The 24,718-nt window shown below is 44.6% G+C and overlaps 1 protein-coding gene across 1 annotated transcript in view; it reads right to left on the bottom strand.

The window, feature by feature from the left end:
* tox3 (TOX high mobility group box family member 3) overlaps nt 1-24,712 on the bottom strand; it is a 32,909-nt gene extending 8,197 nt beyond the window's left edge. The window contains exons 1-2 of the mRNA XM_029144178.3: nt 23,927-24,712; nt 5,311-5,376 (exon numbers count right to left, since the gene is read on the bottom strand). Of these exons, the coding sequence (XP_029000011.1) occupies nt 5,311-5,376; nt 23,927-24,028 (168 nt within the window). The 5' untranslated portion in view covers nt 24,029-24,712. The remainder of the gene's footprint in view (nt 1-5,310; nt 5,377-23,926) is intronic.
* Nucleotides 24,713-24,718: the final 6 nt, after the last annotated feature.

Here is a 24,718-nt window from a genome sequence, read left to right as displayed (position 1 = left end):
CTTTGAGGAAGAAGAAGGGAAAAAGGCCAGCGTGCAAGACGACGTCAGAAGCAAAAATATCAAGCGGCAATCACGGGCGAGAGAGGATACATGATAAAAGCCCTTAATCTGAGGGATGGGAGATGTTGGGCTGAAGTGCAGGCAAAATACACGTCACAGAGAGATGGGTTTAAAGAACATTTTCAAAGATTATTACGCTTGGCCAGAAGTGTTTCTCTTTGTTCCCCTTGCCTGCACTCTTAAATCTGCTCATCAAACAGCCTAATCCTTCTGCCTTTCAAATTAAAGCTTTTGGTCACACTTAATTTGCTTATGCGCCTTCTTGGAGATGGGACTGTTCACCTACTTGGGTCTTGTTTTCATTTTCATCTGCGCAGCGCATTAAGCTTCTCTCTGGAAAGCCCATATATTCATAGCCTCACAATGACCACATGCCAGGTCCACATGAATGCAGCCGCGCACGGGGCCCAGCCGTGTGCAGCGCGAGGTGCTCGGCTGCCGAAAACCTCTTCAAAGTGTGGGTTTCTCACTAAAAGTGACACGATTTAAACTGCGAGCGTGGCTTGACATGCTGCTTGAAAGCACAGTGGCATAACCCGAAAATCACGTTAAACTCCCAGCATGCCGCACTGAGAGCTTCAGGTTGATCTCGAACGCCGCTTTCTTTGCCCTGCGTCACTTTTACAGCAGCGCTCAAGATCTGTTCCCACAGACCTCATCAGCTCTTTCAACTTTTCCAGACAATCCTGTTATGAAAATAATTGCCCCCAGAAAAACGGGGGTGGGGGTTGAATAGGAACTTATCCCAACCCAGACAGGCATCAGCCCTTCCCCTGCCTGCTGATTCACCTTTTCACACACGTGCATTTCATTTCCAGGCGGATTCCGAGTCCTGGAGGTGATCGTGCATCGCTCCGAGGCAGAACTGTTTCAGCTCATTCTCTTTTCATTCATATTTGACAATGCTTTAGCACACGTAAAGCATCATTGCTTGACTTGTCACCTTGGAATTCATTTCAACTAAGCCTGACTCCCCTGTCTTGGTGGGAGACGTTGAAGGGGATGTGCTAACACAGACCCTTGATTGGGGAGTATTAATGTTCCCCCTGCCTGCTTCAGCACTTGAAACTAATTCACTGCCTACTCAGGGCAGCTGTCTTTACAAGCACTGATGAATTCCAGTGGCACAGGCAGCTAATAGAGTTTTCATTCCCATCTTCTTTCTCGCTGTCTCCTTTCCTGCTCCCAACCACCCTTTCACTTCTCAATGCTTGTTTCACAGCTACAGAAACACTTTTTTATTTTTTTCCAAAGGCGCTAAGGTCATATTCATCATAGCCCTGGTCTCTGGTTCGCACAGTAAAGAATAAATCACGAGGCATCCTCAGCGGGAACCATTTACTTTGAGCCCACAGCTGTCATATTACTCTTAGTCCACACAAAGACCTGGAAGTTCAGAATAATGCCTATTCAGCAGCATGTGTATCAACACACACAATGTTTATAAAGTGAATACAACACAACTGTCATGAGTCAATGAAATGAATCGAGAACTAGTGCGTCGTCACAGCCTTATCCCCACTTCGCCCATGGAGCAGGGTCAATCTCCACATCAGCCTCGAGATCTATGGTACCAGTCTCATCTGTCCCACATCATACGGCAATCTGAGGACACTGGTGCACCATTTAAATCTCCCTCACAGAATCAGTGACGTCTCCATCTCAGCCTCTCTAATGCAGTCAGATACAAGTGCAGGCTGTGATACTTCTGCCACAAGCCTTCGCAGGGGTGCTTTTAGGAAGGAGCATATCGCTATGGATACAGTTTGCTGATGTAAGTATGTTTCCTGTGGTGTTACATTGTGCACAGTGAATCAGGACAGAGCTACACAAGCAACTGGACCTTATAGGCTGGTGCAGTATGTCCTGAATTGCAGGGGCAACTCAGAGATTTGAAGAAAAAAAAAAAACTGTCAAAAGAGAAGGTTGGCTAAGGTGAGCTCCACTTTTATAGGAGAGCAACACAAGCATGACTGTGACCTTTAAGTGAAACCCAGACGTGCACTTGAAGCAGAGGTACGATAGTGTGTACAGTCTGCTAAACAGTACAGAAGTGGAGGATGGAGAAGGAAAAAGCATTAGAGTGGAGGGGAAAATGATGGAGCAAGACCAGCAGCAAACACTCTTTGTTAATGATGTGATGCAAATTAACATCTACACCAGGGGCACTGATAATGGAGACATGATGTTTGTGTCTCATTTGGGGGCAGGGGGTACGGAGGACGCTAGCTGTCCGCAGAGAAAACGCTCTCTCCCCAGGGAGGAGGTGCCAGATTTTACTGGAACCCACAGAGTGCGACAGCGCTGCTCGCTGCCTGGTGTCATTTCGCATAAAGCCATTCTAATTCGGCACCAGGAGCAGCTTAGGAGGGGCTCTGGTCAGAGATTAAGAGATGCACAATCCACTTTCTTCACATCACCAGCCTGATTATCCATTGAAATTGTTCTGAAAGGCTCAGCTGAGCCAAGAGCCAAGCTAGATACTGGCTCTGGGCGTGCAGGCATGTTCATGTTAAGGGCCGGGCGAGCGAGAGGACAACAGAGACAGAGCTGGCTTCCCACCGGTGGCATCGGAGAGTGGGGGGAATCTCTAGTGCTTCAAGGTGGTGTAGCTTCATACCACACTGTACAAAACTAATTCAGAAGTATGCTCACGGCGATGAGAAACCCAAAGGGCAAACATTCCACTCAAAACCAGTAATGTCAGCCTACTAGCCATCATTTAATTGACATGTCAATGAAAATCAAAAATGACAACCTAACTGTGGCGCAAGTGTAAAGGTTAAGGGACCGAAGTTATTGGGATTCATCTTCTGGGGACCATGAATACCTGAGCAAATATCCATAGTCAATAGCCAAAAGATATTTCAGTCTCGCTAGGTAAACTCTTTCCCACAGCCTTGCTACAAGCATGAATAAAAAAATAAAACCTTTAAATGACTTTTTTTTAAAAATAGTAGAGACAGGGAAGTGTGGAGCAGTTTTACTCCATTACTACTATGGTGGGATTTCAGTGCAAGGACAATGAACAAGAAATAACCTCTCTTAGCTAATATTGTCAGTCCTTTAATAAATGTGGTAATACACATTACAGATTAAATCACCAAGACACATAAATGGCAGCAGCACACAATTATTGCCTATAATAAGACTCGAAATCAATAGAGGCAGGACTGAGGATCCATTTTCAAATATCTAGATAGACAGAGCACAGCTCCTCAAATGACAGTATCAACCATGGCTCCCCATTCAACATTACCTCAAATTTGGACCATTTGTAGTCCATTTCTACATATTTAAAGTTCATTACAGGTCTCTAATTTGATTGGGGGAGTAAAGCGATACATCTGGGTGGAACACAGTCTCAGTGTACAGTATCGTTTTCCCTCAGGGAAACAATCAAGCTTTCCCTGCTAGAATGTATGTGGACCAGCCCCAGCAAGGTCACCTTATCTCATCCCCTAAGTGCATAAGGTAAATGATACACCAGCCACATACACAACAAACGCAAGTCCTACATGATGTAGAAGCCTCCCCTCTTCAGTAAAGAAAAATGCTTCTATTCATCTTCAAGGACTTTGTGCCAAATATGACAAAAATAAGAACATGGAACAATCCTTTCTGAGTGAATACTCATGAAGCTGATTAGCACTGCTTCGACTAGCGGCTGATGTCATCACCCTGACTTTTGGACAATGGCTATTACCCAAAACTGTGACGATGCAGATGTAAGCTAGCTTGTGCTCGCTGCGTCCAACAAATATATCTTTGCACTAATGCATTCAAGAACTGTAATAACTCTACTAATTAGAACTTTTCTGTGGCCTAAGTATGAGAGGTTTGCTTTCACAGCAAGTAGGCGTGTGTTGTCATAAAACGCACAAAGGGAGGATAACTTTATCCTCTCGTTTGATTTGAAAACAATAGATAATCAAATGTGGTAACATGAATTTAACCTCCTCTCAAACAGCTCCCAAACCTCACGATGTAAAGAGAACGTTAATCTTAAATTAGCTCAGACTGCTACAAACGTTACTTTGTGAACCCCCTTGAGAAGAAAAATCTAGGCTTATGACTTTTTTAGTCTGTGTCCCTCTCTCTTCTAAACACAATGCCATCTGTGCCCTGACACTGGAAACAGTTGTTTCTTTTGATAAAATGCAAATGCACTGGGGGTTTTTAATCGAGGAAGCCCCCCCTCGCCCGCCCTGCCTGCCTGCCACAGAGGGCCCTCACAGCTGGGGGCTGAAAGCTCTCCAAGCAGCTTGTGTCGGCATGGTCCTGGCTGCAGTGGGGCTCAGCAGAGGATGTGGAGGATGCGCCGAACCAGTGTGAATGTGTGTGTGTGTGGGGGGGGGGGGGGGGGGGGACTAAACATCTTCTATAGCACTCAGCAGCGTCTTTGTGTACATGAGGTTCATTCATTCCAGACACCTCTGGGTTTTAATGTCACAGTTTTCATCCAGCTCCTCGACTGGCGTGAATAAAACCATGAAGGTTAACAGTAAAAGCTATCGCTGTATTTTGGAGCTGTGTGATGATACTTTGCTGTTGTTGGAAGCCAGATCAATCTCCCCTGCTAAACGGGAGGAGACCGGTCTGTTTGAACCACAGAGGATGATGGGTGTTTTTGGTGCACTTGTCTCTAATGACAGGGCAGCGGAGTGGGTGGAGGGGGAATAAAACGGGTAAATTTAGCACACTGTCAGGACGTCTATGCTCAGAGAGGAGGCTATTTACCTCCAGAGAAGCAACCGTTCACTTCTTTCTGTTGCCACAGTAAGAAGCTGCCAGAGCTTGGGTAACATTTTGCTTTTTTGTAAATCTAAGTCATTATGCCTTTGAAAAGGAGAATAAAGCAGGTGCTGAGATATTACAGTATCTAACACGACCGAATGAAGGCAGTCAGATCAAATCATAGTATCATCAGATAATATGTGACAATGTAGAATGAGCCTATAGCTCATCCTTTTGGGGGCTTAGGGTCTTCAGTGGGGCTCAGGACAGGAAACAGTAGAGCAAAAACATTATTACCCATCATAAAAATGGAAATATATGTAAGACTGGGTTAAAAAACAGCCTTGTTTTACAGGGATTCACTGAGCTTCTGGTTCATGATATTGGCATCTTCCTTTTTCCTGAAAATGAATCATCCCTGGGTAATATTAAAAGGTGTACTACCACAAACATTCACATAAATGGAGAATATGATCAGCATCTGCAGATGTAAGGGAAAAGGAGCATACTCACATCCCCGGCTGCGAGCAGGGTACCGTTAGCCTCCGCCATGTTCATGTAGTTGTTGTTATTCTGGAACTGCGAACGAAGACAAGAAAACACAATCAGCCGACTAGTGTAGGATGACACCCGGCGTAACCAGAGCCGCCGCTCGCTCATAACACCTGTCACTCAAGCGGATGGCCACACTCGGCTCTTCGGTGTTTACACACCGGGTTGACCCCCTTCCCTGCGTGCGCGGGCTCATTCTGCCACTCGGCCGTTATTGGGACGCCGCGAGAGGCCCGGGCCAATTCAAAGCGGCGTAATGAGAATCTGCTGTGGCCATTCAGTTCTTACGGGACGGCAATTAAGAATACGGTTTGCATCACAATGCCAAGTATCGAGATGCGGTGGCAGGTTATTAACTTCAAATAACCTATGGGAGAGGAGTGGCACTCGATAAAATAAGGAGGTAGAGAGTTTGCTTAATTAAAAACTCATTTTACTGAATTTATTTGTTAACATCAATAGTTAACAGATGTGTGAAATAAAGTGCTGAAATAGTTATTTCAATGTGTATCATCATCAGTGTTCATCACAAGTGATCAGCGATTGAAGCTAACTTCCACTCCACCACCATCCTCAAACCCACACGTAGCCTGTTGGCAAAATGGCAGCCACTTCCTTTCTTTGGAGACACAACCATGCTGACAGGTAGGAACAATGGGACATAGAATGAAGAATTATGGGGTAGCAGCTGGGCCCAGGAGCACAATGCACCTCTCTGTGAGTGAGGAGCGCAAAAGCCAGCCTACACGGCTCGCAGCAGAAGGAACCGCGGCGCATTCGCGTCTTCATGAGGTTCTGCCGAGGACGAAAGCGCCGCAGTAATCTCCTTTGTGTGTTTATTACAAAGTCGCTCTCTTAAAACATTATAAGCGACGGAGAACTCCAACAGGCGGCGCGCGCGGGGAAGCAATGGCTCCTTATCTGAGCACAAACCAAACAATAGTGGAAACAAATTAAGATCAGAGCGAACTGAGAAGTGCATTAATATTTTTTCCAGCCCTTTGTGTTTTTTTTCCCTTCTCTCCTTTTCTTCTGAGTGGTTAGTATGCGAATGTAATTACTGAAAGAACTGCTGCTAATCAACTGCGAATGGTATCCATTAATTAGTCTATGCCCTGGAGAGGGAGTGGGGAATCAGCAGCAATGTTAACAGTGTCATGCACCAGTGAGAAGGGGGTGTTGGGGGGGTGGTGGTGGTGGTGTTGGTGGGGTGGGGGGGGCACAAGCGCCTCGGCTCGTTGCCGGAGCAGGTGGTTCGCGCTGCTCAGGCCTCCGGTGCCTTCCTACCTGGAGCTGCCCCACTAAACTATATTTGACTCAAGCACTGGGGTTGAGACGTAGAAAAGACACATCCAGACTCGCGGGCCTCGAGAGAGGAACACTTGTTAATAGACGGTCCTCCTTCACATCCTGGCTGCGTGTAACTTTGAAACATGACATGGCTGGGTTACGTCAGCCACTTGGCTGGTAATTAACCTTATGCTGGGCTTATCTGGGAAGTGTTACTCTGTCCCCCTTCTTCTTTTAGATAACAAATTGAAGTCTCAGAGATATCCCTCTCTATTGAAGCACTAGGAACATTGTTCTGATAGTGGGAGGAGATAGCGCTTCATGCAGCGCTGTCTCTGTTCTTTCCCATCCCTGCATCTCTGTGAATGCGCTTTTAGAAACAGGACAGAATATTCCTTCTCATTATTGTATCAGTGTTCTAATATAGATGCCTGTGTGTTTGTTGTTCAGCGCAGACCCCTTTGTGTCAATTACACATTAATTACGCACCAAGATACACATCGTTAAATAAGGTGGATGACAACTTCACAGGCATAAAATGTTTCTAAATCAGGATTTGATGAGTCATTAAATCACCACATTCTTGGACAGATATGGACAGTGAACAAAGTCACACTGGCTTCATTAAATAAAACACAATCAAGTTAAAGTCCAGGGGCGACTTCTGCTGTGAACCTCTCTAAGCGCTGTCTCTGTGGGACTTGCTTTATGGGGTGTCCCTTTAAGAGCAGTTCCACGTTTCCTCTAAGAGCTGTGACCAACCTCAAGAGAAGCGTCCCCAGCCATCAGTATCAATCCTCACCAATCCTTACCATTAAGGGTCGCCATGTTGTGGCTCAGCCCGGGCCAGAGGCCTCGGTGGACGGAGCCTAGATTGTTGCCGTTGGGCCCGATTCGCTCTTTGGGGGGGTTGGTAGACGACTGCGCTCATGTTTGTGGCGATTGAGTCAAATGCCAAATGAAATTAGGTGTGATTGGAGGGACCACGCAGCTGACGGTAAGGCACCATGCTAAAATGGGTCAGCGCAGACAATGAAGGCTCTGTAATTAAAATGATGTGATGAGCTGGGAAGGCGCTGCTGCAGCCATCTGACGGGCCAAACAACTGTGAGCGCGTGGACACAAGCTACTGGCTTTAAACGCCGTGTAAAGCACCATAGAACCAGCTCAGGCAGGGACGATGCATCCATTCAGAAACTCGCCCGTTCCAACACCCAGACATGCGCCTCTGGAAGGGAACCATAGGGAAGCTATAGAAACGGGTGCTATTAAATAGCTGTGGGGTAGAAGGCTTTTAATAACAGAATGAATTCACGGTTAAAGGTGCTCTGTAATACGACTCACTAAGAGCCAGACATGGCTTCACGGCACAGCAAACACTGGGAACCCAGTGTTTTTATTTCCCCCCATGCACCAGCAGCACATTTCTTCAATAATTGTTTAACAGGAGAGAATTAGGACCTTACATGGACCCTGATGCTGACGTGAAAAGACCCCACTGTCCGTATGTTTGCTAGAACACAGGGAACCACGCTGGCTACAGGAAATAGAATAAGTAGGATTTTACAGGACTCTTTCTCTCCTCATTCTCAGTCAAGTCAATACTTGAAGAAAAAAAACCCCAAACAATCAAAATGTAAAAAACAAGCATCAGCATGCATTCAGCACTTCTGAACATATTTGACGGCAATGTCATTTTGATGCATGATTTTGCTCTCACCTTTTAAATCCCAGCGCACGAATATTTGTATGAGAGAACGTCTGGTGGGAAATAAGGTGTTTTACAGGTATTATAGCAAACAAAATTATTTCAACCTCGGGGCGAACACAATATTACACCAACATGACCCCATCTCACCCCCAATATGATGGAGTAACCACACAGATGCTATCAGCAAACATGAACTGGACAACCAACACCCGCTGAATGCATGCCTGAAGAGCCTCTGGTAGCAGCACGCATACAAATGGAAACATGCACAAGCCAATAACGTGTTATCTGCACATCCAATAAGGCTTTATCAACGAATGAGGCACGATTGCACATTATTCAAGCTTTAAAAAAACTAGAGAACGCACCGCTTTCAAACCCGCTTCATGAGACGCCGGTACTAAAATCACAACGTCACCATATCCGTGCTTTCTGTCGGCAGGTAACCAAACTGGACACGTTTCCCTTCTCCCTACTTAACGCCTCTGAACTAATTCAATCAAGAGCCCGGGCTTTTCCAGAAACACATCAACTGCTGACAAGCAATTTTACAGTTCAGCCTGAGCTCAGTAATCACAGCCTAGCATGTGTTCTCTGGAACATGACACTTGTGCTAATACGTTCTCCAGTGGTCTCCATAAAAAACACTGCAGCTGAAGCTCAACCCCCAGGACTGAGGAGCCCGCAGTAATTTGCTATGTATTATTTTTTTGCAATTTCCTTCAAAGCTCGGCCCACTGCCAGTTTTTACCCCCCCCCCCCTCCCATTCAGTGAAGGGGTCTGGAGGCTCAAAGGAGCAGCACTGCTTCCTCGCCTGTACTCCTGGTAAAGACCCACGTGGAGCCTCTGGGGAAGTTACCTTCTGATTCCCAAGGTCCTTCTATGCTCGTTTACAACCCGATTCAGCATAAACACACTGCAGCAGGCTCCACGGTGATCACAAGGCCTATTCGCGCCCAGCGGGCCGCCGTGCGTGCAGTGCCAGGCTGACATATATAGATATATTTCCTCCTATGTGTGCAGCAGTCAATTTGTAAAGCAACTCCACAACACAGCGTGTCCACACAGTTGGCTTGCGAGCTGCGCTCTGATCTGCAGGCTGAATCGATTGGTAATTCAGTTTAAAGCAAAAATCATTACTCCCCCAGCCCAGCACTGTCTTCCACCATTAAGACTGCTAGTCCTCAAGTACGCAAGATAGCACTGAGGGGAAGTTCATCGTAAGCATCTCACTCTTCCTTTGCCTCTTAGGGTGAGCATCTTAAATGGAGCTCACAGGACCCAGCCTGAGTAAAACTCCTAGTCACACTACCTGACAGCGGTATTGTTTCGCCCGTGTGCTGATTATCTCTATACACTGACCACTACAGTATGTCATGACAGCTTGATTTGCACGCAAATTTAGCAAAGAGGCCTGGAGAGAGAGTTAAAATGCTTGCAGAGATGTCAGAATCACAGTGAGACGCCATGTGTGAGAGCCCATGGTCTGCGATGCATTATTTAGTGCTGGAACTGAGCATGGGTGAGACTCAGGTTCATATCTGGATTGGTACAGTCTGAAATCTGACAGCAAGGCAGTACAGATGGGAGCTGCCATGAGTAAGCCCAAAAGCAAAGCCTCTGTTCTTCAAATTACTACATGATGCAGGGACATTACAGTCTGACACGGGTCATGAAACCAAGTTTTCATATCCAACCAAAATGACAAGCTTAACTAAAAGGAAAAAAAAAAAAAACTTTAAGCGATTTCACAGCTCAGCAGACGTGTATTATGTTTTTCAAGCTTCCCAGTCATTATGGGAACGTTGAAAGACAGTAAAAAAGGAAAACTAGGGTTGGTACATTCAGCACATTCCTTGGGGCAAAATTATATTCAGCACAGATGCAGTGTACAAGCGTGATAACATGGTGATGCAAACGGACCCGGTGAGGCAGCATTTGGAAGATCTTTGCATTTCGCTTAATGCATTTGCAAATGAGATTAGTTGAGTTGACTGCCTTAGTTCATGCGTTAGGTGAAATTCAACAGAAGCAAATGTCTGTCAAACGTCTATTCGCATCTTATTTTGTATATCATATAAGAAAAAAAATACTAATATTATATATGTGTGTGTGTTCTTATCCAATTCATTATTTGCAAACTTTCTTATAGAAATGCAACCATTCAGTTGTTGAGATATATACAGACCAACAACCTTTCCCTCAAACAACACCATTAGTGCAGCTCAAAGGAAACTATTATTTTGAAATGTTTTTGTTCATTAGCCTTTGATCAAACGTAAGTACACATCAATACCATAAGCTTGTGGCAAACACCACTATGTTACACAATGGCCCTCGGTGCACTGAGGCTCACCACAGCTACTGTTTTCACTAAAACCTAAGACTTGCAAAAGCTGCCAAAACAAAGAAGGTCTCAGCATTTGTCATAATGGACCGACAGCCTGAGCACAGCAGTCTCTGCTATGCAGGTCAACATCCAGCATCCATTTTCTCCTAGCTAGAGTAGTCTCTGCACTCTCAAGAGCAAATCCTTAAAGAAAGCACAAGCTAAATGGGGTTCCAACTTTGATCTGGTGGGGTGCAAAGGCATTGGCCGAAAGCCACAAAGGAGCTTAGGTGATGGAGAGGGCCTCGGAAACATGGTGTAGCTCTCTCACAATGGCTGCTGCTGCCTGGACACAGAGCTCTTGAGCAAGCAACGTGAGAAAGGCTCGGCCTGGTGCTGTCGCCTCGAAGCCCGGTCTCAAGGCCGTCCACTTCCAGCAGCTTTCAAGCAAGTCCAACCCGAGACGGTATCAGAGGTGTGGGTTTTGCCCAAGCTTAACCCCGCTCTGATTGGCGTCCTTCAGGAGGAGGCTAACGAGTAAAGGCGACGTGGTTGTACGTCAGCTTGGTGCTGTTGGAGTAGTTGTGTTTTTTGCGCTTATTTCACACGGCTGTTGCGCCGGGGCCTGGACCCGCATAAAGACCCATTGAAAGCTGCTGGGAGTTGATTCCCCCCTTATTGCTCCAGCAGCACAGATGCATTTTTCGATTCCCTCTGCGCCGTTACTGGCTAATAAACTCATTATAAATGGCTTTGGGAATGTGCACAGTCAAGAGCTTTTTGGATGAACTAAACACAGCCCTTCATTTCTTATCTAGCAGTGACAGAAAAATAATTATTTTACACGGAACCACAATGTTACACTACACATTTTAAGTCTCCTCCAGACAATCGACCCAGGAAAAGCTTTAATTAACAGCATGGCATCATTTTGAACAACTTTACCCTGTGACTAGCTGAGACCAACAAAATCATACTAACGCAATAATAAATATATTGTATAGAAAAGTACAGATACGCTTTCAACTAACTGTATTATTTTGTGCTTGCAGCCTGTTAGCTACACAGTCGCGTTGTCTGTTTTGATCTTGTAGTCAGCTAAGGATTTTTGAAAACCTTCATACGTTTCCCAACCCCTGTCTTTTCTGTCGTTCGTCCCACAAGCCCACAGTAAGCACAAACTGACCAATTGTTCAATCTCTATAAAACTGAAAAACACAAACTGCTGAGCAGTGACTCATATATCAGTCCATTATATACTACAGGGCTGACTGTATTAAACAAATGGCTGGGCCTGCAGCTGGAAAGGAGAGGCAATATAGAGAGAGCAGAGGTTATTGTCTAATTTAAATCTTGGCTGCTTTCCCAGAACTGTACCACATTCCAATTTGTGGCTGTGTTGCTTGGCGCTACTGACAGAGGTCCGGCTGCAAATACTCTCGGGCTCCTCTCCAGAAATGTGTCTCCAGACTGACAGTCAACAAGTTGGCAGAGATTAACGGAATGAGTGGGGCAAGTTAGGTGGAATAATGAAAATGCACCGACGTAGATGCTGTACGTTGGTTTTCTACCCACTGTGCTTGTGATAATAGATCTATGATCGTTGCGCAGCACCAAAAAGCCGGCGCGTCGCTTCTGTCGTGTCTTTGAGTTCCATAATGAAACAGCAGCTGGAAAAGACATCTGTGAGCACACAGAATGGATGAGCAGGCTCATAGAGGCAATTAGCTATTTCAAGCTCCTTTTTCCTTGGCATACTATTGTCCGTTCATCTGCTAGATTGACAGCACACCAGGACATCATTAGCAAACCTGACGGCTGTTGAGTCGGTGACATTGTTTTTCTTGTGACAGCAACCATCAGGCTAAGTGCTTCACTAATGTTTTAAACAGTATTTAAACTCAAAATGTCACTTTAACATTTCCTACTTCAAAAGCCAAGTGAGATTAAGATACCAGCTTTGAATAATTAAAACACTGAGGCTCAACTTTGATTCCATATCATTGCGCTGACATTTAAAGTGATGTGGAACAAAGAGCCACTACATACTGCACCGTTTAGTCATAATGCAAAACTGATTCCTTCCCTCTGTGTGAAACGACAGGCTGGAGATCAAAGGCGCGCAGAAACCTGGAGGTCTGCTGTGTACTGTGGCAGTGCTTTTTAAGGAGACGCGTTCACACATGAATAAAACAGCAGAAAAGCTCTGTGCAGAAATCTGTTCGGTAGACAACGTTTGTCAGCGTGAAAAGCTGATGATTCTCACAGTGATTAATCAGATCAGATGTTGCCATTTTTTTCCTGCGGGTGCTGCGAGGCGACGCGCTAACCGTCCATTTGCCTCCGCACGCTGCAGTTACAGAACTGATTACAGTTAATTCTAATAATTAGGCCGAAGCACAAGAGTTGTTTTTCCTGTTGATGTAGTTTGGACATAAAACGAGAAGGCACCAACAACCTGGGCTATTTTTAAAATGGAGAATAATTGTATATGTTATATTTATAAAAGCTGTCCCTTTCTGCCTGTATTGATTTACTTCTTGGAGTGCAGCTCCTAGTGAGTGCTTTTAGCCCATTTCTCTAGAGCAGGTAGCTGAAAAAGAGGGTCACTGACATTTTCTGTTTTTGAGCCTTGACCTCCATTTTAGAAACATGCTGTGAGTTTATCCACCAAGATAAATTAGACCAGGCTCTGTGCTCACACCCTTCTGGACACATGCTTCACTTTCCATTTGTCTTTAGTAAGTTCATTCACTCTCAGTATATATAAATACACAGTCACATAAATCATCACCAATGGCCAAATGTTCTGTCATCTCACAGTTTATATGCAAATGTAACTAAACCTAAATAGCCTGAAATGCTTGTATGAGCTGCTCCCATGTCAGTCGGGTGCATTCTAATCTATTTAATCAATATGTAAACAAAGCCTCTTATAAAAAAACTGTGCTTTCAACAGGGGGCGCAATTCGAGACACAGCAACTGCAGCTTTAAGTCAGAGTGGGAAACAGAATTCCCACTGTTAACTTGTCATCGGGTAATTTACCTGGAGCCAGAGGGGGAGATTCGCTGGACACATAGGGAGAGTTAATCTCTTCATTCATCTCTGCTAAAGAGCTCGACCCAATTAGTTCTCCACATTGACTGACAGCGCTTGTGTTTGCTTTTCCTTCCCTGACTTGTCCCCCGCTCCTTAAATGAGGACTTACGCAGTTTATGCTGGCTCCAGCTGAAGGCCTCCAATATTATTGGAGGATACTGTACGACAGTGAAATAATCATGATGGCTTTATTCAGATCTGTCGAGTCTGAAATATTCACCACTGCAATTTGCTGTGACTGATTAGCCAGTGGAAGGGTTGCTCGGGGACAGCTCTCCAGAGCTCTGTAATTGAGTGGATTTGACTTGGGAGAATTTCTTTCTGCTGATAACTACACACATTCACTTTTTAATGTACTTCTCTTTTTAGCCTCTCTTAAGATCCGCTGCACAAATCAGCATTATGACACTTGCAAAAACAGCAGTATGTAGGACAGCCGTCCCCTGAAAATGTGACTCCACTCTGAGTCTCATCTGATGATTTACTGCAGCTTAGAGACCAGCGGGTCCTGGTCACTGCAGAGTTATCAGAGGTCTAAACTAAAGAACCAGGGACAGAAACAGCCCCAAGGACAATAGACAGTGGAAAAAATATTGGTGCAAATATATAGTATTTTATGAGTGGATATGCAACTGAAGTAACTGCTGCTTTTAGATCACACTCAGGGTATTGTATTCATTCATTACTATGCATAACTATCACAAAATGCCACAGTTGCAGCTAAAAACATAGAAGTACTGGTTTTAAATACTTAATACATTTGATTAAGAATCTCTGTAGAAATACACTATTTGATGCTTTCGCATCCTGCTGCACCTGTTAGAGTACTAAAATTAATACTGATGTGACCCTGTGGCATCTAGACTAAAGCAGAGGTACGTTCTCTTGCTGCCATGTGCATGTGAGGATTGTAAGGGATAAGAGGAAATGATAAACAGTGAGCTCAAAAGGCTAAGCCATCAAATAATGTATAATAATGAGCTGTTTCATTATAATCCTGTATGGATAATTATGAGATTAATATGTCAATCCTGCTTTTGGCACGATCTGCAGCCAAATGCTATATTCATCTCAGTCCTTGTGACACAATACAGCAAGAACAGCTTTTTTCCCCTTCCACATTAAATCTCATTTATTTTGTACAGGGGGAGAAAAAAAGAGATGCTGTTATTCTTTTCCAAAACACACCACTAATGCTCTGGGGCATGATTTGTCATTGTTATTCAGTGCTCGCTCACCTACACTTAAAACATGATCCTTCTGGATTTTAATTAAGCACCAAGGTGCCTCCCAGGGGGTTCAGGCCTGGCAAAGGAAACTACTTTGATTTATGTACTACTTTGTAGTTCCTGCTTGAAGCTTGTCTGTCATTAGAGACGGTGGTGATCAATGAAAGAACCGGGCAATTATTCTTATTTGTTAATTAGTTCCTGTTAGCAGTGTATCCTTCTGAAAATAGGACTACACAACAACAGCGAGGCGAAACCTCAAGCACCCCACAACCATCCCACTAAACCCAGGGACTATAAATACTAGGACAGAGTAAATTGAGTTTCCTCCTCTAAGCTGGGCACATGTTTATTTGCATTCGGCTAAATTTGGTGACAATTCTCTGTTACAGTACATCAAGTAAAGCTGATAGGAATTTAGCTCCATGTGTTGAGTACACCAGCAGGATAATACATCCATTTACATGCACTCCCCACTGCTCTTATGGCATGAAATCAGCAAAAGTACTTATTTAAAAAGGGCACTATGGAATGCCATTACAGCAGCAAATATTCAAACATGTATTTAACAGGCCGTTAAATTGGTAACACAGAGCAATGAAAGGCTACAGAAGTGCACACAAGTGTTAAAAGTCAATGCAGCACATGCATCAATTTCATTACATCAATTAAATGAGATCCCGTGGTTATTAATACAAACCAGAGTGTCCTTAGTGATAAAATTAGCCAGGTTTCAATTTGACACATAAGGTCCTGACAACAGTATTATTCAAACTACCCAGGTGTACGACAAGCAGCTGTTCTTGGTAACAAGCCACATGCCCAGTATTAACAGATGACAAATATCCAAGGATGATGATGTAATATGGGTTTGACAGTTTCCACTTTTTATGCAGTCTGCTCACACAAGCACTTTAGAATTACCACTGCCTTCACTTTACATTTATTTACTTTGAATGAATGTCATGTAAACATAACACATGTTCCACAGACCCACGCCCAAGCTGTGGCTACACATATTCATACATACAGATATATACAGATATGAGTGACGATGGTGACGTGATGCAGGAGCCGTTTCAGAGACAGACCTTGGTTGAGGCCCGCTTTCCTGGATGCATATCAAAAGCTAATGGAGTCTCAAAACTACAGGGGTGCTGCGGGATCGCTACGATTAGCTCATGGAACTGCTGAAGGTCACCACTGCTGAGCTGAGCAGCCACAAGCTTTCATAAAACCATGCGGCGTATCATTATTTTCAAAGTGTTTCATTATGGACGGTTAACCTTGGCTAACTCCAAGCTAACACTTTAATCAGCTGCCTGTAATGTGTTTGGAACAGTGCAATCATTCAGCTTCTCTTTTTGTTTGTCAGCAGGAGAGGAACAAGAATGCAGCTCTGCCTATTTAACAGCAGACAGGGATCCCTGTGCAGAGACTGTTGGGGTGTTTGAAAAGTTACAGTGGAAATGAAATCAGTGTCTCTAAACATGAGGAAGTCTATTTCCCCGGAAGAAATGGCCTTTGAAGGAATCATCAGTGGCTGTCCAGGCAGGGGAGCCCTGCCAATGGTGGGGCCTCACAGACCTTGATCTTGTTTCTACTTCTGCCATCCCACACTACGACCACATGTGCGGGTCCACATGCCAGCAGAAACACACATCACAATAAACAAGAACATGCTGCAAATAAGTCTCGGCTTCAACTCCTGGAAATATCAGAAGTCGGCTCAAGAATTTCATGGGGCCCATTCATAATCCTACGTGAGGGACTGGACTTTTATTATGTCACTGGAGCTTTTTACCGAGGGTTGTCCATTGTTCCTTTTGATCATGAATACAAACTAGGCAGATTCATGAATACTGCATGATTTTCATTTAACGTAAGATGTAGAAGTTGCTGAGAGGTTTGCTCATTCAGATGAAGACATGTGTTGGACAACAAAGGCTAAAAGAATGATGTAAGAGTGATGTAATACGTCAACCCAGACTCCCATAAGTCGTGTGCTCTGCTGAACATCTTTCATTGAGCTGCCATACAGTATCCAGTCCTGGAAACCAAAGCACGAATAACATTTATACGGCTGTGTTTGGACAGGTCTGAGCGGTTGGTTTGGACTTAAGGTAGATAAAGATCTTAGATCAATATTGAAAAATGTCAGTCTGACCTGCCTCTAGCTTTAAAGTTAAATTGGCACAGTTTGCACAAATATAAATAGTCTTTATGGTGAGGACTTGAATCAGATTTGTGGCCGAGCAGAGAAACTGATTCATAAAGAGTAACTTTTGTTTAACTCCTCCAAACATGAACATTTTAAAAAACCTAGTCTGTATGAAGGTCACAGACATAAAGGTTGTGGAACATCTGTTACAGCCAGACATTACTCCATTAGCGTGCTGCAGTGAGATACTGGTATCTGAACACGGATTACAGCCAAAGAAGGCTACTCATGCTTGAGAATATTCTTATCAGTATAAAGAACGCGTCTAAAACGGTAATTCAACCTGTGGCAGAATGAGGTGGGGCTTTTCCCATGGGATGCCGTCAACGCTCATTTTAGGGGTGAAGTAGGTTTATAGGTTACAGAATCACACGTTTCACAGAGACATCCCCATTAACCAACTACTACTAACCTACTGAGACTATAAGGATGTGTCCAAGCTCTTATATTTGACCTATCGGTTGAAAATAAATAATTTTAAAAATGTATAATGCGTTTCAGGATAATTGTTGAAATATTTCACTGTAACATAGAGGTTGTGTTAAATGTTAGTCTTTCTTGAAGCCTGTGCAGGTTTTCTTCAACCTCACCATCTATTTGAACATTCAAATAAAACTTCTATTGACCCCCCACCCCCCCTTTAGTTAAACTCTTTGTCCAGCGGCTCTGAGGGATATTTGCACACCTGCCACTATTGTCAGTCCTTGTAGTGCAACCTGGTAACATACTGCATTGTGGGAATGTGTGATGTCGGAGGGGGCAGGTGAAGAAGGGTGGATTAATCACACTGCTTAACATGTAACAGCACACACACGGACTCCTCTAATGAGAACGAAGAACATTCGCCTGTGCTGGAGCGGTGACTAATATTTCCATGAATGTGCCATTTTTCTTAGAATAGTCACAGCTAAATTGGAGCATAAAAAGAAATCCTACGCGCAACCAATAAATCTTGTTTGGATGTCAGGACTCATTTATGTGTATCACAAATAATAGCTTGATTTTGAAGGAGACCGGCTTAAAAGTAAACAGCACGAACAGCTGCGGTAAAGTCCGACGTGGACCAATTCAACTATGACTTGTGTGACGCCCCTCAGAAAAGAGCCGGGGGTTTAAGTCAAGCAAGTCCAGTTAAAAGGAAAACAGCCGGAATGTTTTGATACAGTTCGAGAGCCCATTAAGAGAATTGGACATTAGATCTACTGTATGAAACGCGGAACGGCTGCCTCTGCGGAAAGCTTTAAAAATGAATGTGTCTTAATAGCGAAGGCTCGCCACTAAAAGGGACACAACACTTATTGAATCAGCCAACCAGAAGTGATTGACTGGTCCTTTTGAAACGGCCTAATTCACAGTAAAAGCAGTTTCTGGGATGCGGGGAGGTTTTCCCTTGCTTTTAATAAGTCAGGGAGGTTGAGACTGTCAAACATGGAGTGAGCATAAACCAGATTAAAACACTTTATCATGGTGGAAACCTATCTCTTGCAGAGGCCCTGTTTTTGATTTAAAAGGACACCGTATTTACAAAAAAAGAAAAATTTTAACCGACTGCTCACAGACTAAAAATAACACATACCATTTGTCATGTCAGTGGTTATATACAACTGGAGTAACTCAAGTGCCCTTCAGTCCTTCAGTCGAGTGCTATTGCAGCCTTATCTTGAGATCACCAAATCCTAAAACTAAAGCTCAGCCTCCTGCTGATCTGGACAATGTAATCTTTTTGTGTGAGCTGCAGGTGAAGCTAATAACTGCCTCAACGAAGAGCCATGGGTGGTTTGAGCGTTTGTGGATCTGTGCACTTCACCTTCATGCTTTATACGACTGTCATGTTTCATTTGCACCGATAGAACTATTAAGACGGCAACAAAGTCGGAGCTGCTTTGTTTGTTTACAGAAGACTAAAATAATTACATAACACCACAAAGTGAAAGCTGAAACCAACACCTCTTTTATTCTGTGACTCTGGATGTAAAATGAACCCGTTTTTCCTCAGGCAGTTGTGTTGTTTGATAGATGGTGTGGCGATGGTTTGCACATGATCAAAATCCAATAACAAATGTGCCTCTTGTGTGAATTCATCCTGCTTGTGACAGTGAGGAAGATGTTTCCCAAACAGCCTTGTAGCTACGAATTGTCATCATGCACCAACGCTGCCAGAGTTGATCCTCGAAGGAAAACACAACGCGACACGTGCGGCGTAATGGAGAAATTTACTTTTTAGCTCTTTTCATTTGTCTTGCGTTTCCTCCTGAAAAGCCATAAACACATATTGGGCCATGACCCACTAGTTAGGGACTAGTCCTAGAGTGTGAGGTCTGCCTAAATGAAGCACGCAGAGTAATGTAAAAGGAGATGTAATGAAGTGGATTTACGAGCAGTGATGGCAGGATTACAGGTCTTTACGAGGACTGATGTGGGCAGTGTTCTACGTCTGTCTAAGGTTTCAGAGCCTTTGTCATATTCACCTCATAAACAGAGCAGACAACCTGGTTTTGTGTTGCCAACAGCTTCAGACGGTTGGTTCTCATCGTCAGACCATGGTGGTGAGACAAAGCGAAACGAGCTGACGTACAGGCCACATGTCAGCGTGATCAGTGAAGTTAACAGGGTGACAGCTGTGGTAATGCAGTGTCAGAGAAATCAGAGACTCGAGGCTTATGAAGGCCTCCGCTCCGGCTTGGGTTCTCCCTTTACAAACAAACCTGTGTGTTGTATTTACCAGTAAACTGTGTCTCCACAGATGATGTGCGTTTCTAGGATCACAGCTATCATCTAGACATCTATACCAAGAGCCCTGCTCTAACACAGTATGAACATCTGCTATGTGTAGACATACGTGTGGTGTGGCCTGTCAAACAGAGCAGTCATTCTCAGAGGCCGAGGCTCCGAGTGCAGCGTGTCTTCCAGCGAGTGGACTAAAAATAACATTCTCTAATCTCGGTGGGAAAATTAGGTGTTTAATAAGTCTGTTGAACCACATCTCCTGACAAGCTGCAATTAAAACACTAGGCACAACACATCGGCGGTCGGCTCCGTGGACACGTGACCGTTTAACGCGGACCTTGAAGTCATATCCATCACCTTCGGAGGCTGACGGAGCAGGCGGCCCATGAAGAAACCCCCAGCCCCGCAGCAGCGCACACGCATTGGAGCCGTGTTTGGATATGTTTAGATGTGTGTGATGAAATGGCACCAGCTGTGTACACTGGAGAGATGCACAAGCCCCCCCCCCACCATAGAGCGCAGGGTTAACCCCTTCTGTCCTGGTGCAGAGACAAAAGCAGCCTAGTGCTGCTTCGGACACAATAAAAGCTCATTACCCAGCGGATTAGTGTCGTCAAAGTACAGCAATGCACTAAAACCCTAAAACTTTTTGTTGTGTTTTTAACTTGCCTTACATATGCATGGGTCAGTGGGAATGACACCAACCGTGAGCAGCTTTATGTTTCACCTACAGAACATTTTACAGGCTCAATAAAATCCTCTGATAATTGCAGCTGCTGCCCTACATCATCACCTCAAGTCTCGCAGTCTGAACGGCCCTAAACACTGTTTTTACAGCGCGCTCAGCATTAGGAGAGTTTTATCTGGTTTGCACAGGAGAAACACCAACAAAACAGACTGGAGCAGACCAACAACACGAGAGCAGTTTTTCATTCTTAAGCAGCTGCTTTGTCAGAAATAGAACAGTAGAGCGATTACAACTATTCCATGTTGTAAACAAATATTTAACCTTGCTTTAATATAGAATTCAGTCAGTAGTCGAAGCTCATGCTGAACACATAAGTACTTTGTTGTTTTTACATGTTTTGGGGCTTTTATCTTCATGAACAAGAAGCCCTCATCTTTACATAGTTATGACAAAGATGACTGAATGCTTATAATGCTCATGATACATAAAAACTTGTCCCCTCAACAACACAGGTCACAGATGATCATTTACACTCTGTCCGCCTCTATGGCGCCATTAAAACACTGCACATAATCCTGCAGCACTGACCATACATATGTCTCCATGGTACTGGCATTAGCTTTGCAAATAAACCTCAAGTGTTTGCACCAGTGCAGGTGAAAACTTTGTATTAACATCTGTTGGTAATTTCAGTCTCTCTGTGCCTGGAGGTAATGAAAGCCCACACCAAATGGATACTGTATTTGAAACATCATTAAAACCTCAAGAAAAAAAAAGACCAGATGGCCATAAATGGGGGAATAACACTGGGTCCCTTTCATGAATCCATTAAAGTCAATCACATCTGACTTTTACAGATACCAAAAGGAGTCAAATCCAAACTGCAAATTGTCTTTAGTTAATGCTAAGCATGATTTAAAGAGCTTGCTCAGAACGAGCAAAACACATAACTCTAAGAGGCTCACATCACTGGCATTAAGAAATGAGATAAATGGGACGTGGGTGCATTAATATGCATCTACACCTAATGTTGGTTTAAAGTTCCCCAAACTTTCAAAAGGCAGCGCCTATAAATTTGACTGACTACATCCAGGTGTGCTCAGCATAAGCCAAGGAGCCAATAAAACCAGGAGTCATTATCGGAGATAAATTGAAAACAACACAACTTAAAGTAACAACCAATCAGTAAAAAGTGGGGGGCTGGCTGGGTATGCCCTTGAGCATAGCACATTCGTGTTCAGCCCACAAGTCAAAGTAGTTTAGGAGAAGCGGACCCTGCTGTGACAGCCCTGTCGCCCACCTGAATGCAGCATTTAATCTTTAAAATATCCCAGAAATAAAGCCCTGCATAGGTTTAAAAGCAGAAACCGTCTCTCTATTCTACCAGATTAAAGCCGCTGATTTCCCTGCGCTGGATATATTTCATGAACATTATTCAGCTGTGTGAAGTTGTGGCATGTTTCTCTTCGGCACCGCTGTTCCGCCTTCATCTCGGTGCCAAAAACAGGCAGTTCATTAGTCATGACTGTAGCACCTAATTAAGTTTGTGCCACTCGTTTGGGTTTTTCTGTAAATTTAAAAGAATCTCTGATGTTTCAAAGTGCCTCTGGGCCCTTCTGTCTCTGTTGTCATTAAAATCGGGGACATTTCCTGCGCCAGCGTTTTGAACGGGTATTGCCTGTGTTCAAATCAAAACTGTGAATCCAGTGAAAGTTTTGCTGCGTGCGAAAGGTGCTGCGACAGCTTATAAATAGATTAAAAGGAGCAACGCTTCAGTTGTGTGCGACTTGTGAGCGCGCCGCGTCTTTTGGATGACTAACCGCTCCGCATTGTGCCACCTTTCAGCCGATTCAAATAAACTGGAGGCTTGTTTGAAAGATACATGCAAAGGAGCCTATTTGTTCGCCCTGGAAAGGCTTTGTAATTAGCATGAAATACATGCTTTGTACTCTGCCCTCGCTCCTTCAACACAACTGCCTGAGATACTGAATACGCACCTCCTCCCTCCTTTTGCATTGTAGCCAATTACTGTTACAGATGGAAAATTTCACTTGACCTGGGGAATTTATGAGCAGGAATAAAATCTCACTTCGACTATTACACCAATTCAAAGCAGCGCAGTTAAAATTTCTCAGGGCTGATGAAGACATGATGAAATTGGGCACATATGACAACTTGGCCACATGACAAAGAGCTGATGAAACAGTGAGACAAACCTGGTAACTGTTTTGAACAGCATCAGATTGCAACAGCAAACAGAGCCGCACTAAAAGCCTGAATAACTCGGGTGGGGGTGGTTTGTGTGTGTGTGTGTGTGTGGTGGGGGTGCAGAGGGTACTATTGTTTGGACTTTATAAAACAGCACGCTGCAGTTGTGTGATTTCTGTCATTCTGTCATTGTAATGTTCCCTCTCGCTGGGGAAGATGGGAGTCAAGCTGTTGATGGATCACACACTGACAAAAGATCACCAGGCATCAGATGTGATTTAGATCGCCTCAGTGTCACATGTGAGGGTGAATAAACATGTCATGCCTCAGCGATGTTATTATCAACAACTCAGACTCTACATGTGTACAGATGTGGACAAATGGTGGAAACAACTGGTGAATGCTTTCACATTGAGTCCGGCAGTGAGCACATGAAGCTACTGTATGCTACACATTGTATGACTGTTTCTAATAGTAAATAAGTCTGAGGCGGTGCCATGTTTAGGGTGCACAGTGCTGACAATGAATGCATTCATCCCGAAGCGACAAAACCAGTGTGCGCTGTTCAATACGGAGAAAATTAAAAACCAGGAGAGTTCCCTTGAAGCACAGCGGCGTGTGCGAAAGCGTTACGTTAAATGCGTAAAGTTCGACTCCATGCAATTTGTACGCATTTACTGCAGTTTTGCACCCAGACAAACGGCCCATCTATATACCTTTATAGATCTATATATATCCTGCATCTATCGCTTACTTATACCATATCGTAAGGCTGATGAAGCGAAAAGGCGACGATGCACCGGTGATGCTAAAAGTAACACTGCGCTCGTCCGCTGCTCTCATCAGCTCCACTAATGCACAACAACAAAGTTAGGAGCAAGTGAATGAGGGGGGGGGGGGGGGGGGTGTTCATTAGGCAACTCTACAAAAGTAATGATTAGCGGCTGAAGCCACAGGGAACATATGGAGGCGCTTAGGAGGATAATTAGCACGCCGCTAGTTTTAGTTTTAGGCGTAAAGGAGCCGGAGCAGCACCTGCGACGTGACGCTACGAGCCGGAGCGCGCGCTCACCTTATTGAAGTTGTAGTAGCCCAAACAGTGGGCAAAATCCAGGTTCGCCGGGTCTCCCGGGATAGAATTCCCACCAGCCGTCGGATAAAACCTTACATCCATGGTGCGTGTTGGGGGGGAGCGGCTGTAGCAGCTGTAGCCTGTACTCGGCACCGAGCTCAGTTTGTTTCCGCCGTTGTACAATCCACGCGCTCGGACGGAGAGAGAGGGAGTGGGACGGAGCTGAATGAGTCGCGGTGTCGACAAGGGGGAAAAAAACGGGGTTCGGATAAAGTTGTGGTATTCCTCTTCTACAGCGTCATCTCCGCGAAAGCCCACGCGCAGGTCGGACTGAGCCCAGTACGCTGTCCCTCAAGGAGCAGGAGACGCTGTGTGCCCATGCATTTACACACAGCTGCTGCCGTATACAAAGAAGCCACGAGACCGGCGGCCGAGCGCGGGTCCACCTCCTTCTCCTCCCCCTTCACGTGCACGAGGAAGGGAAATGGAAACTAGAATCAAGTGGGAGCGACAACCGCCAAGTTAGTCCGCACGTTCGCGCTGCGACGTCCCCGTGTCCTCCGCTCCCAAGTTTACGTGTGCAACTCGGGAAACTAGCGCGCGAGACACTTTGAACGGGGAGCGAGAGCGGGCTGCGCGAGCGCAGCGTTGCTGAGCGCGAAACGGAAAACAAAAGCACGCGACGTAAAAAAAAAAATCCACTTCACGAGCGCAATTAGTGACCGTGATGCGAGTCTCCCCGTTGAGTCGGGCTCTGTCGTACTAGTGATGAACGAGGCAAAATGTGTGAAC

The sequence above is a fragment of the Betta splendens genome, chromosome 3 (genome assembly GCF_900634795.4).
Source record: "Betta splendens chromosome 3, fBetSpl5.4, whole genome shotgun sequence".
Lineage (NCBI taxonomy): Eukaryota > Metazoa > Chordata > Actinopteri > Anabantiformes > Osphronemidae > Betta > Betta splendens.
Note: the sequence above shows the minus strand (reverse complement) of the source record. Positions and strands in the feature narration are given on the sequence as shown.